Source organism: Pipistrellus hanaki (genome assembly GCF_964339955.1).
Source record: "Pipistrellus hanaki genome assembly, chromosome: 14".
In the NCBI taxonomy this organism is placed as follows: domain Eukaryota; kingdom Metazoa; phylum Chordata; class Mammalia; order Chiroptera; family Vespertilionidae; genus Pipistrellus; species Pipistrellus hanaki.
Window position 1 is genome coordinate 39,289,956 of NC_140516.1, and position 13,871 is coordinate 39,303,826.

Sequence of the window (13,871 nt, forward strand, 5' to 3'; positions counted from 1 at the left end):
GCATCAAAGATTTTCCCTTTCTGTACTTAAAAAGTCATTTCTTAGATAGGAATAGGTTTTCATTCCCTGCCCCCACCCAAAATCAGAAAATTTGTGCTTCTTTCAAGACATGTTTAAGTTCATTCTTTTTTTTTTTTTTTTTTTTTTTTTTTTTTTTAAATATATTTTATTGATTTTTGTACAGAGTGGAAGGGAGAGAGATAGAGAGTTCGAAACATCAATGAGAGAGAGTCATCGATCAGCTGCCTCTTGCACACCCCCTACTGGGGATATGCCCGCAACCAAGGTACATGCCCTTGACCGGAATCGAACCCGGGGCCCTTCAGTCCCCAAGCCGACGCTCTATCCATTGAGCCAAACCGGTCCTGGCTTTTTTTTTTAATATTTTTATTGATTTCAGAGAGAAAAGGAGGAGATAGAAACATCACTGATGAAAGAGAATCACTGATTGCCTGCCTCCTGCATGCTGCTCTCTGGGCATGTGCCCACAACCCGGGCATGTGCCCCTGACCGGAATAGAACCCCGGACCTTTCAGTTCACAGGCCAACGCTCTATCCACTGAGCCAAACCAGCTAGGGCTGAGTTCATTCTTAAATGTAGATTGTATGTTCTAATCTTTACAGTGATGCTCATTGACACAGCAGAAACTCAGGTTATAGAAACTCATGTTATAGAAACTCAGGTAGATACTTCTCACGTGTAGCTGGGCACCAATCCCAGTTGAACTTGTAGTTCTCAGAGTTCCTCTACTATTGCACTTTCCTGTGATCCAGAAGGCAGATATGACTGCCACTTTTAGATAATAACTTCATTGATAGGGTCCTTAGACTGACTACTGTGGGCAGCAAGAGTGGAAAAAGACACAGCTCCTGCTTTTTAGGAGACCCATTAACTTATACGGTACTCATTGGAAGGATTATCCTAGCGTTTATATGCCATTTGTAATGATTGATCAGTCTGTTATTGTGGTTTAGTGTGACAGAATAGAATGATTCTGTTTTGGGGATAGGGTGGAGTTGAGTTGGAGGAGAAAGAAAGGTTCATTTTACCCTCAGGCTGGAAGAGCTATGTAAATATAATTGGCAGCTATTTAGCTATTATTGTTCATCTTTTCTGTTAGTATGTTCAATAGTAATTGTTTAATTAAATAAAAATATAATGGTGTGGGGATTTGGAGTCCCACTTGTAGTGGAAATGATTGAGGAGGTAATGATTTGTTGCAGTTATATATAAAACAGGGATTACAAACTCAAATGACTGTATCAAGCAGGTAAATGTAAATGAGTGAAGTGAGCCAGGTGGGAATGTATTAGGATGTAATGGGGATTGTAGTATACTGGAATGTGGGCATAGTATGCTAACTTTTCCTGCCTTTCAGAAGAAATTAGAACTTCAGATCATTGAGTTTGAAATTGTTGGCAATATTTAATTTTTTGCAAACCTCTGCAGGTGGAACAAAATATGGATTCTGCCCCATAACAGTGGATGATTACCCTTGATACACAAGATGGGCAGGCCTTATGAGACTGTGGTTCTCTTTATATACTAGACTAACTTTTTATCTTGGTCCTACTTTGCCAACTGTCAACCTTATACTTTGGATGCCCTAAGTCTGTGGTCAGCAAACTGTGGCTCGCGAGCCACATGCAGCTCTTTGGCCCCTTGAGTGTGGCTCTCCCACAAAATACCACGGCCTGGGTGAGTCTATTTTGAAGAAGTGGCGTTAGAAGAAGTTTAAGTTTAAAAAATTTGACCCTCAAAAGAAATTTCAATCGTACTGTTGGTATTTGGCTCTGTTGACTGATGAGTTTGCCGACCACTGCCCTAAGTAGTTTAAGGATGAGTGAGAGAAGCCTTATTTTATTTTTCATCTCTTAGCTGGCAGAAGGGATATCTTTGAACAGCTTTGGACATACCTTAGTGGCTTATCTTGGGTATAGTTCTTGGGATAAACTCAGAATTTCTAGAGGAGGAGGTGCTATGGTAGAGCTGAAGTCACCTGATTATCAGGTTTGGGAGGATTTTCCAGTTGTGTCCTGTCAGGACACCGGCCATTTTCCTGGTTTGACTTTCTCTTATCTCCACCCTTTGAGTAAATTTCTTGAGCCCAGTAAATTGTTTACTAGTACAGTAATTCTTGGTCACTTTCAATAAAGCACAACTATGGTGTGTTCCTTGGCCAGCTTTGGAAACCTGGTATGCTCTACATCTTTAGTGCTCCTCTTGGTTCCTGAGCCACACCAGCTAGGCACAACTACTTTTATAAAGAGCCTACTCATTTAAAAAATCAGTTAACTAAAATAAAAAAATAGGTAATAGGCAATATTGTGTGTGACACAAAATTCAAAAGGTGCAAATTAACATACAGAGAAAAGTAAGTAAGTGTGCAGGAGGCAGCCAATCAATGGTTCCCTCTCATCGTTGATGTTTTTCTCTCTCTCTCTCCCTCTCCCTTCCTCTCTGAAATCAATAAAAATATATTAAAAAAGAAAAATATCCTTAGGTGAGGATTAACAAAAACAAACAAAAACAAAAATTTAGTATTTTGTGTATGGTGGGTTGGGTTTTACATAAGTGATAACACACATTATGTCTGACAGCTGTTTCCATGTCTTAATTGTTTTGTATCCTTAGTACTCTGTTCGATGCCTTATGCATAGTAGATGTTCAGTAAGTAAATATTTCTGGAATTTCTTCTTCCCTTACCTATTATTAATTATCCTTTTGCCTGATCTAATTGTTGGTCTAACTGTATACACCAACATGCCTACCTTTGTCTTTCTGAGAAGGGTTTCTAAATCATGGAAAGTGTTGAGTTGGTCTTACATACTCCTAGGGTTTTCTCATGCCAAGAAGAAATTCTGTATGTTTTTGTTTTTGTTAATCTTCACCTGAGGATACTTCTTCCATTGAATTTTCAGAAAGTGAAGGGGTGGGGGAGGGCAAGAGAGAAACATTGGTGTGAGAAGGACACATCAATTGGTTACCTCCTGTACACTCCCTACTTGTGCAGGGGTCAAACCTGTAACCCAGGTATGCCCTTGACCAGGAATCAAACCCTTAACTCTTCGGTGCTCAGGCCAACACTCTAACCCAGCGTTTTTCAACCGCTGTTCCGCGGCACGAGATGTTGCCTGGTGTGCCGTAGGTGCAGACAAGACAAGAATTTTATAATTTTTCACTATTTTGTTTACTTAATATTTCATAATAAAGTAATTATAAAATACTTTCTTTGTGTTTATTTGATTCCTATTCAAGAGAATTACTTTATATATAGTCAATATAGGCACAGAGTTAAATTTTTTAACATTTTCTAATGGTGGTGTGCCTCATGATTTTTTTCATGAAACAAGTGTGCCTTTGCCCAAAAAAGGTTGAAAAACACTGCTCTAACCACTGACCAATAGCTGTCAAAGCTCTGTTAGTGTTTTTTAAATATTTTCACCTGGGGAAAGAATTAAATATCTTTTCTAAGTGCTGTTATAGGCAGCAAAGAAAATGGTAGTTAAGTGGTAGTTAAATTGGGATCATTTAAAATACTAAAATAATATTTCAGTTTTTACTTTAGAGAATCATATAGAAGTAGCTTTACAAAAAAGTCTACCTTTCAGTCTGCTTGTTAGAGATTTCCTCCTATAACATCCACAGGAGGAGCGCCGCTCAGTCAGAACCTGGGCTCATCGCTGGGGCGTGGCGGTGGCGGCGGTTGTGGCGGTGGTGGTGGTGATGGTGGTGGTGGTGGTAGCCTCTCCTGCTTCCTTGGCTGCGATAAGGACTCCTTGGAGAGTGGGCATTCCCTGAGGGGTCCTGGACTGCTGAGAGGGTGCAGGCCAGGGTGAGGACTCCCCCACCCCATGCACGAATGTCATACCAGGCCTCTAGTATCTTTAATAAATTAGTAACACAGATATATCTGCATATCTAAAGGCTTCATAGGAAATATATATATCTTTTTAAAATATATTTTATTGATTTTTTATAGAGATGAAGGGAGAGGGACAGAGAGCTAGAAACATTGATGAGAGAGAAACATCGACCAGCTGCCTCCTGCACATCCCCCAGCGGGGATGTGCCCACAACCAATGTACATGCCCTTGACCGGAATCGAACCTGGGACCTTTCAGTCCGCAGACCGACGCTCTACCACTGAGCCAAACCAGTTAGGGTGGAAAGATTTTTTTTTATTGTTAGTATTGCACATGTCCCTCAATTCCCCCATTTCCCCCACTTCACTGAGCCCCACCCCACCTTTGAAGAACTTTACATGTTTGCTAGAGATTGTTGAGGGACCTTTGAGAAATTTTCTGGATTGATGCTCCCCCCCCCATTGTTTTTATTAAATTATTATCTTGGATTGATGCTTTTTAAAAATATATATATATATATATATTATTGATTTTTTACAGAGAGGAAGTGAGAGGAATGGAAAGTTAGAAACATCGATGAGAGAGAAACATCGATCAGCTGCCTCCTGTATACTCCCTATGTGCCCGCAACCAAGATACATGCCCTTGACTGGAATTAACCTAAGATCCTTGAATCTGCAGGCCGACGCTCTATCCACTGAGCCAAACCAGTTGGGGCTAATGCTTTTTTAAAAAAATTGATTTTTAGAGAGAGAGGAAGGGAGAGGGATAGAACAATAAAAACATTGATGATAGAGAAACATCGCCTATTGGCTGCCTTATGCACTTCCCTACTTGGAATCGTCCCTACTTGGAATTGAGCCAGTGATCTCTTAGTTCCTGGGTTGAAGCTCAACCACTGAGCCACGCCTGCTGGGCAGGATTGATGCTAAAAAAAAAAAAAAAAAAAAAAGAAGTTTTATTTTAGAGAGAGAGGAAGGGAAAGAAAGAAACATAGATGTGAGAGAAACATCATTTGGCTGCCTCCTGTGGATCGAGCCTGCAACCCTGGCATGTGACCTGACCAGGAATTGAACCTGCAACCTTTTTGTGCATAGGCTGACATTCAACCTACTGAGCCACACCAGCCAGGACTGGATTGATGTGTTTTGAATTGTATCTTGAACTTCCAGAAATCTTGGTATTTAAAAGTTAAATTATAATTATAATTTTTTTTATTTTATTTTATTTTATTTTTTTTTATTTATTTTTTTTAATAAGTTTTTATTTTTCATATTATTACAAATGTTCCTTCCCCCCCCCCCCACCATTGCTCTCCTCCACCAGGTTCCCACCCTACCCTCTGCCCTTTCCCCTCTCCCCATTGTCCTCATCCATAGGTGCACAGTTTATGTTCAGTCTCTTCCCACGCCCCCCTCTCCCCTTTCCCCCAAGAATCGTCAGTTCACTCCCCTTCCATACCTCTGATTCTATTATATTCAACAGTTAATATTGTTCATCAGATTTTTTTAATTTCCTTGGTTTTTAGATTCACTTGTTGATAATTACGTATTTGTTGTTCATAATTTTTATCTTTGTTTACTTTCTCTTCTGAAAGAACCCCCTTCAGCAATTCATATAATTCTGGTTTGGTGGTGATGAACTCCTTTAGCTTTTTTTTATTAGTGAAGCTCTTTATCTGGCCTTCGATTCTGAGTGATAGCTTTGCTGGGTAGCTTATTTTTGGCTGTAGGTTCTTGCTATTCATCACCTTGAATATTTCTTGCCATTCCCTTCTGGCCTGCATGGTTTCTGTTGAGAAGTCAGCTGACAATCGTATAGGTGCTCCTTTATAAGTTACTACCTTCTTTGCTCTTGCTTCTTTTAATATTCTCTCTTTATCTTTTGCTCTTGGAATTTTAATAATGATGTGTCTCGGTGTGGTCCTCTTTGGATTCCTTTTGTTTGGAGTTCTGTGCGCTTCCTGGACTTGTAAGTCAAATTTTTTCACCAGGTGGGGGAAGTTTTCTGTCACTATTTCTTTCAGTATGTTTTCGATATCTTGCTCTCTCTCATCTTCTGGGACCCCCATAATTCTGATGTTGGTTCGCTTGAAGTTGTCCCAGAGGTTTCTTACATTATCTTCAATTTTCTGGATTCTCTTGCCTTCTAGCTTCTGTGGAGGAGTGTCTTCTGGTTCTTTATGTTCCAAATCTTTGACTTGATTCTTGCGATCTTCCCTTCTGTTTTTAGGACTCTGTAGAATATTTTTTATTTCAGACAATGTATTTTTTATTTCTTGTTGATCCCTTATCATTTCTTGTTGACTCCTTATTAATTCTAGTTGATCTCTTTTCATATCCTCATAGGCCTTATCCATCTTTTCTAGGAAATTCTTGAAAAACCTTATAAGCGTAGATTTGAACTCTATATCCAGACGCTTTTTGTCCTCCATTTCTTTCATTTGTGATCTATTTTGTTGTTGCATTTCGCAGTTACAGATGGGACGGGGTTTCAGGGTGGAGCCTGCAGCTTTGGCTTCCCTCAGCCCTGCCCTATGCGGGTCCTTCAGTGCTCACTGCCGGCGCCTCTGAGAGAAAGGTGCCCTCGATTTTCGCCTGCTGCCAAACAGTCTATGCTCTCCCACAATGAGCCCGGTATTGGGGTTCAGTTCAGTTGGAAGTGGAGTTGGAGGTGGCGTTCACAGCAGTCTGGAGCCCCAGTCTCCTTCCCGTCAGGGCAATCCCGCGGCACAGCCGAGCGTCCCTTCTCTGGGGGCAGTGTGCGCGCCTCCGGGACCTCCTTTCTCCGCTACCCCGGGGTTCCGACTTACAGCCCAGCTCCCTATGGCTGAGCCTGGGTCCCCGGGGTCTGGCCCAGAACTGGGGTTCAGAGCAGTCAGGGGCCCAGCACAGTCGGAGTTTTCTCTCCTTCCCGCTTGGGAACGCCCGCCAGGCACTCGGCCTCCCTCCTCTCCGGCTCCGTCCTCTCTGCGCGCGCTGCGTGTCTCCGTACCTTAGGCTTTTACAGCTCCTCCGTGCTTCCTTCTGGTTTTCTCCTTGCTTCTTGTTGTAGGATTTCCAGTCAGTCGACTTTCCTGTAGTTCTGGGTAATGTCCATTTTATATTTTAGTTGTATTTTATTAAAATTGTTGTGTGCGGCTGCGGCTAGTTGCCTACCCGAGCAGCCATCTTGGATTCTCTCTCTATAATTATAATTTTAGCAAGTATTGATTTATGCATGCATATGCTCTGGGTAAGAAATATTAACTATACTTTTTTCTTAACTGTTTTGGTAGGTTTGCCAGGATGGTGGATAAGAATATTTACATCATTCAAGGGGAGATTAACATTGTGGTTGGGGCCATCAAACGAAATGCCCGATGGAGCACCCATATTCCATTGGTAAGTGGGGAATGGGCAGAAAGCTTGGTCACTGATTTGTTGTTAGGGATCTGTGCATAGTTAAAACAGTACTCAATTTTCCAGTAATAATGAGGATAGTAGGAATTCAAAGTTCTTTTTTTTCCTTCTTCACAAGAGGATCTATTTTTCCCCCCCTTGATGTTTTTTTTTTTTTTTTTTGAAAGTGGAAGGGAGGGAGGGAAGGAGAGAGGGAGGGGGGAGAGAGAGAGAGAGAGAGAGAGAGAGAGGGAGAGAGAGAGAGAGAGAGTAACATTGTCATTGGAGAGACATATCAATTGGTTGTTTCCCGAATGAGCCCCAACAGGGGCCTGGGATCAAACTGCAACTGAGGTATGTGCCCTTGACCAGGAATCAAACCCGAGACCCTCAGGTCCGAGGGCTAATGCTCTAACTACTGAGAAAAACCGGCCAGGGCTCAGAGTTGTTCTAGATATCAAGGACATTCTCTTTTATTCCAGCTACTGTCAAATTTACAGGCTGCCTTTTTTTTTTTTTTTTTTTTTTTTTTTTCCCCTCTGGGACATAAAAGATGATACCATTCTTCTATTTTTTGTAAATAACTTAAGCTAGTATTTGGGACTTATTTAAAATGCCTAAAAATTCTAGGGCTATCACATATAATTAGTTTAGTTATTTATACATGGAGTATGGCTTGGTGATGGTATTTCTTGAGAATTCATCAAGCTTCTATACATAGAGTAGGCCATATCTTGCTAATCAGATGAATAAGAAATTTACCTGTTATAGCCGAAACCAGTTTGGCTCAGTGGATAGAGCGTCGGCCTGCGGACTGAAAGGTCCCAGGTTTGATTCTGGTCAAGGGCATGTACATTCGTTGCGGGCACATCCCCGGTGGAGGCTTTGCAGGAAGCAGCTGGTCGATGTTTCTAGCTCTCTATCTCTCTCTCTCCCTTCCTCTCTGTAAAAAAATCAATAAAATATATTTAAAAAAAAAAAAAAGAAATTTATCTGTTATAAAGGTGGCTTTCTTTGTTGTATACGTATGTTTAAGGATATTTTTTGTACAGTTGTATAAAACAGTTTTTGTAAAAAAAGTTTAGACATTTTCAACTAGGAGTTTGGAAATTTCTTATGCTCATTTATAAAAATAGGTTTTAGAAGTGAGAGTGGATTCAGGAATGCCTTTGAAATGAGCATGTGTGATTATATAATAAATATGAAGTAGAAGACAGAATGATTTACACTGAGTGGCCAGATTATTATGATCTCTGAATGCATAATAATCTGGCCACTCCACACACACACACACACACACACACACATATATATATATATATATATATATATTAGAGACATATATATATCTATATTAGAGGCCCGGTACATGAATTTGTGCATGGGTGGGTCTGGCCAGCCTGGTCAGGGGGAGAGGACATGGGCGGTTGGCTGGCCTGCCTGCTGGTCGAACTCTTGGTCGAGGGGACAATTTGCATATTAGCCTTTTATGATACAGAATATACTCTGAGTGGCCAGATTATTATGCATTCAGAGATCATAATAATATGGCCACTCAGTGTATATGTCTAATCTGTTTGGGATGCTGTAACAAAAGATCACAAACTGGGTAGCTTATAAACAATAGAAATTTATTTCTCACAGTTCTGGAGCTTGGAAGTCTGAGATCATTATGACAGCATGGTCAGATGAGGGACTTCTTCTGGGTCTTTGATTTCATATTGTGTCCTCACATGGTGGAAGGAGCAAGAGAGCTCTTTTGGGATTATATTATAGGCCATTAATTTCATTCATATGGGCTCTGCCCTCATGACCTACTCATCCACCTTTTAAAGACCCTCATCTCCTGATTCTGTCATATTGGGCATTAGTATTTCAACATGTAAGTTATCCTATATAATAAAGAGATAATATGCAAATTGACCCTCCACACCCTAACAAGATTCCTACTACCAGGCCAGCAGGAGGTTAGTGAGGGACAACCAAATGACTGTACAAGCAGGCTGCATGGGGCAACTAGCCCTGCAGGGGGGTTAGTGTGGGACGACCAAACGACTGAACAGCAGGATGCATGGGGTGACCAGGCCAGCAGGGGGAGCAGTTGGGAACGACCAGGCCAGTGAAGAATCCAACTGTGACCTCCTAGTTCACAGGTCAACTGCGCCATGCTGGCCAGGCAACATGTAAGCTTTTAGGACAAAATCTTCAGACCATAGCAAATATAAAGGACGTGGCAATCTATGGTAGCTTGAGTGCTGTGGTCATAGTGTAGATTAAAACTTCAGGATTTACTATTTTAGGTAAGCCCAGAGAACCTCTATGAATTAAGAGATTAAGGAACTAGAAAAACTATACTAACTTCCTTTTCCTAAGAATAAAAACTTACTGGATTTTCAGGTTGGATTCAGAGAAAGAGCCCTTGATCTCTCCTTCGTTTCCTTTTTCCTCTGTGTTTGTAATGATTTTAAAAAACAACACATATTTGTTGCAGGATGAAGAACGGGATCCTCTGTTGCATAGTTTCAGTCATCTAAAGGAGGTTCTAAACAGCATAACTGGTAAGTACTCACATCTATGTAAGATTATTTATCTTGGTAAAAAAGACATGTGTCTGATTTACTGCATGGATGGATAAACTTTTTTCTGAAAAGAACTATTGGATAAACTTTTTCTGTAAAGTAAATATTTTGGAGTTTACAGGCCATAGTAATTACTCAATTTTGCCATTGTAGCTCGGAAGCAGACATAGATAATACTTAAGTGAATGAGTAATAAATCAAATTTTCCTTAAAAAAACAGATTGCAAGCCAGGATTGAGTCATGAGTATAGATTGCCCTTGGCTTATTGTATTGCTGATCCTTTTCCTTGAGTTCCTAAAAGGACATCCCTCTTTAGTGGGGAATCAGCATTCATATAATTATAAGCTTCCTTCATTGTGTGAGTAATAAATAAATTATTTTGGTTTGAGCTACTTTCTTTGTCTACCTATGCATGCCATAAGGTAGGAAGTTGGTGGCACAAATAAAGTTTTTAGTATTTGCAACAACACCTTCCTGTTGCCATAACTGGTTTGGCTCAGTGGCTAGAGTGTCGGTCTGCAGACTGAAGGGTCCCAGGTTCGATTCCAGTCAAGGGCATGTACCTTGGTTGCGGGCACATCCCCAGTAGGGGGTGTGCAAGAGGCAGCTGATTGATGTTTCTAAATCTCTATCTCTCTCCCTTCACCTCTGTATAAAATCAATAAAATATGTTTGTTTTTTTTAAAAAAGAGAGATAGAGTCAAAACTAAAATTCTGGCTCCTGATGTCTGCTTTAGTGCCCTGTTCTATATTGCTTTTGTTCATGCACTTAGAGGAGAATGTACACAGGAAGTGCCTTATATATGTACTAGAGGCCTGGTGCATGAATTCATGCATGGGTGGGGTCTGGCTGGCCCACCCCAATGGGGCCCATTAGGCAGGGCCGGCAGGGGGGGCAGGGACCTAGGTGGTTGGCTGGCCGGCCCCAAATGGGGTATTGGGAGCCGATTGGGGCTGGGCTGGCCTTGGGTGGGCTGATCTGGGCCTGGAACAGGCCGGTTGGTGCCACAGTGCACATCATAGCCACATGTCATTCTGGTTGTTCTAGTTGTTCTGCTGTCCTGGTTGCTGGGCTTATATAGATATATACATGTGTTTTGGGTGGGTGAGGCAAGACTCAACACCTTTGGGTTTTTCAACAGGAGTGACAAAGACTGAAAGGGAAAGCCTCAGATCTGTATTACTCTTGACTGTAAAGGACTTTTGCAATGTATTATCCTTGAAAAGAACTATTGCAGGGATGGACAGCTAGTAACATATATAAGACCACAATTGAAATCATTTTTAGGCTTTTACAAATTACATAACAATAAACAAATAGATTTTTCTCCTTTTATGAGGAATGTAGAAGAATATCTGGAGAAAATTTCCTTTGTACTTTTCCTAAACATGGGCTGATGTTATCTAAGGATTCCCTATAATCTTTTCTTTAAAGGAGCAAATTCCACTTTATTGAAAACTATTGGAAATGTTAGGAAATGTTAGCCAAGAAGGATCAAGTATAGAGGAGGTGGTTGTTAACTAGTTAGCAGGGTGAATGTTGCAACTCGGTGGTAGATTCTTGTTTTATGGCCTGTATTGTAAGTGACTTCGATGCTTTAGAAAGAATTGACTGCCTGCAAAAACTTATCTTTCTTTTTTTTCTGAACAGATAAAGCTTACATATCCCAATAAGAGAGAGTAGATATTTACAACTCTTTTTGGTGGGTAAGAGTGCAGAGTACTATCTTTCTAAGAGATGTTACAGGATTAAACAAGTGAATATATTTGGAAACATTTGGCCAACATTTTATGACACAGCATGGTTTTGGTTGGGAGCACTCTAAAATTACAGATTGTAATAGCTTTGTAGATCTTTTAGGCACTCTGGACATTGAGGAGCTGAGGTGGTGATGCTCTCCTGACAGCCACATATCCTGCTTGCCATCCAATCCATATCCTGTACTTGTTTTCCTCTCCTGACATATCCTGAGACTTAAGTTTAGAAACCATATCTGTGGTATATGGTACAGTCCAGGACTTGGGGTCTGTGGACTAGGGATCGCTAACCTTTCGGACCTCACAGACCTCCAGTGGTTCGAGGACCACTGGTTGGCGACCGCTGCTCTAGATTATGTAAGAGCTACCAAAGTTCAATCTGCTGCCTAACTTTCTTACATCCTTGGGTTAGGAATCCATGTTATCTGCTCTTTGAAATTAATAAAACCTGAATGTGCTGAGGAGCCAGTTCTGTCTGTGGTACTAGGAACATACTTGGGTGTAACCAAGCTTTCCTCCAGACAAAGATGAAAGGTGCTAGTACTTTCTAGAGGCCAACAGATGTAGCAGTTTTTGAAATGTTGCCAGCCACGGTTGCCCCATTGTTCTTGGGTTTTAGCTTATTACCTTCTTGAGAAAAATGATAGAGTGGACCCAAAGTAGGGCATTTCATGGTCTTCTGATTGGTTCTGACCCCCCACACAGTGTTGGCTTCTAGGAGCAGGTTTATGCGTGAACTGCCCCTGTGGTCCTGGACTCTGCAATCCATGACCAATTTCTTGTTTCTTTACTGAAACGAACAGATTTTTTTTTGATTGGCAGTGTCAGGAGGACTGCTTTCTTGGAAGCATGTTAATGTAGGAGGCTGGGAAAGGGCTTTGAACTTGGAGAGAGAAACTAAAGAGACTGCCCTTGCCATGTGACTGGAAATGGTGGACCATTTAGATTGGAGGAAGTATGGCAGGAATTCTAGGACTTCCACTCAGTTTAACTCATAAAACTGATTTGGGTTTGGTCTCTTTTTACAAGAAAGCTTTCTATTTGCATTCCCCCTCCTCCCCCCAGGCTTTCTGCTGGTTTAGTTGGTTAAGAATATCACTGTTGGTACCCAGCCAGTATGGCTCAATAGTTGAGTGTCCACTTATGAACTAGGAGGTCATAGTTTGATTCCTGGTCTGGGCGCATGCATGGGTTGCAGGCTTGATCCCCAGTGGGGAGAATGCAAGAGGCAGCCAATCAATGATTCTCTATCATCATTGATATTTCTCTCTCTTTTTCCTTCTCCCTTTCTAAAATCAATAAAAAATATATATATATATATATTTTAAAAAGAATATCACTGTTGGAAATAGGTGGTTCATTGGACATTGTCAGTAAACCAAAATGATGTGTTTTTTGTTGTTGTTATAAATGGTCAGAGAATAATTTACATATATAAGCCCTATCTACTCCTCTAGGATTATTAGCATTGTGAAGGAAATAAGTCCATTATCTCTAGTAAGGTTGGTTAAGTCCATATCTATTATTCTTACAGATATGTAACTCTGGATCACATTTATAGTCAGTATTTGCCCAAACTGCCTGACAATTTCATGTTTTGTAGCATTTAAAGTAATAGAATATTCTAATAAGAAATCTAAAGATAAGGTTACATTTGGAAGATACAGAGTATCTAAAAACAAAGTTTGAATGGTAAGATATATACACATATAATACCTTAATAAAAAAAAGAATATAATAAAAAAAAGAATACAAAGTTTGCATATTTCTACCTTAGCTCACCACCTGAGACTTGACAGCTGTCCTTTTTAGGAATTCTTTTAGGATGCTATTCTGAAGAAGAAGATGTGTGATTACCAGGGTTATTGAAGGGGTGTGGGAAATGACTGCTAATGGGGACAAATTTCTTTTTGGGTGTTGAAAATGTTCTGGAATTATATAGTGGTGATGGTTATATCACTGTGAATATATGAAAAATCATTGAATTTATAATTTAAAAGGGTAAATTTTTAAAATACATATTTTTTATTGATTTCAGAGAAGAAGGGAGAGAGATAGGTAGAAACATCAATGCTGAGAGAGAATCATTGATTGGCTGCCTCCTGCATGTCCCCTACTGGAGGGAATAAAGCCCACAACCTGGGCATGTGCCCTTGGCTGGAATCGAACCTGGGACCCGTAAGTCTGCAGGCTGATGCTCTATCCACTGAGCCAAATCGCTTAGGGCTAAAAGGGTGAATTTTATGGAATATGAATTATATCTTAATTTTAAAAAATCAGAAAATG

The 13,871-nt window shown here is 40.5% G+C and overlaps 1 protein-coding gene across 8 annotated transcripts in view; it reads left to right on the forward strand.

Moving 5' to 3' along the window:
- GBF1 (golgi brefeldin A resistant guanine nucleotide exchange factor 1) overlaps positions 1-13,871 on the forward strand; it is a 110,528-nt gene that overhangs the window by 2,846 nt on the left and 93,811 nt on the right. For all 8 annotated transcript variants that reach the window (XM_084903834.1, XM_084903827.1, XM_084903829.1 and 5 more), the window contains exons 2-3: positions 7,145-7,250; positions 9,739-9,805. In XM_084903834.1, the coding sequence (XP_084759960.1) occupies positions 7,155-7,250; positions 9,739-9,805 (163 nt within the window). In that variant the 5' untranslated portion in view covers positions 7,145-7,154. The remainder of the gene's footprint in view (positions 1-7,144; positions 7,251-9,738; positions 9,806-13,871) is intronic.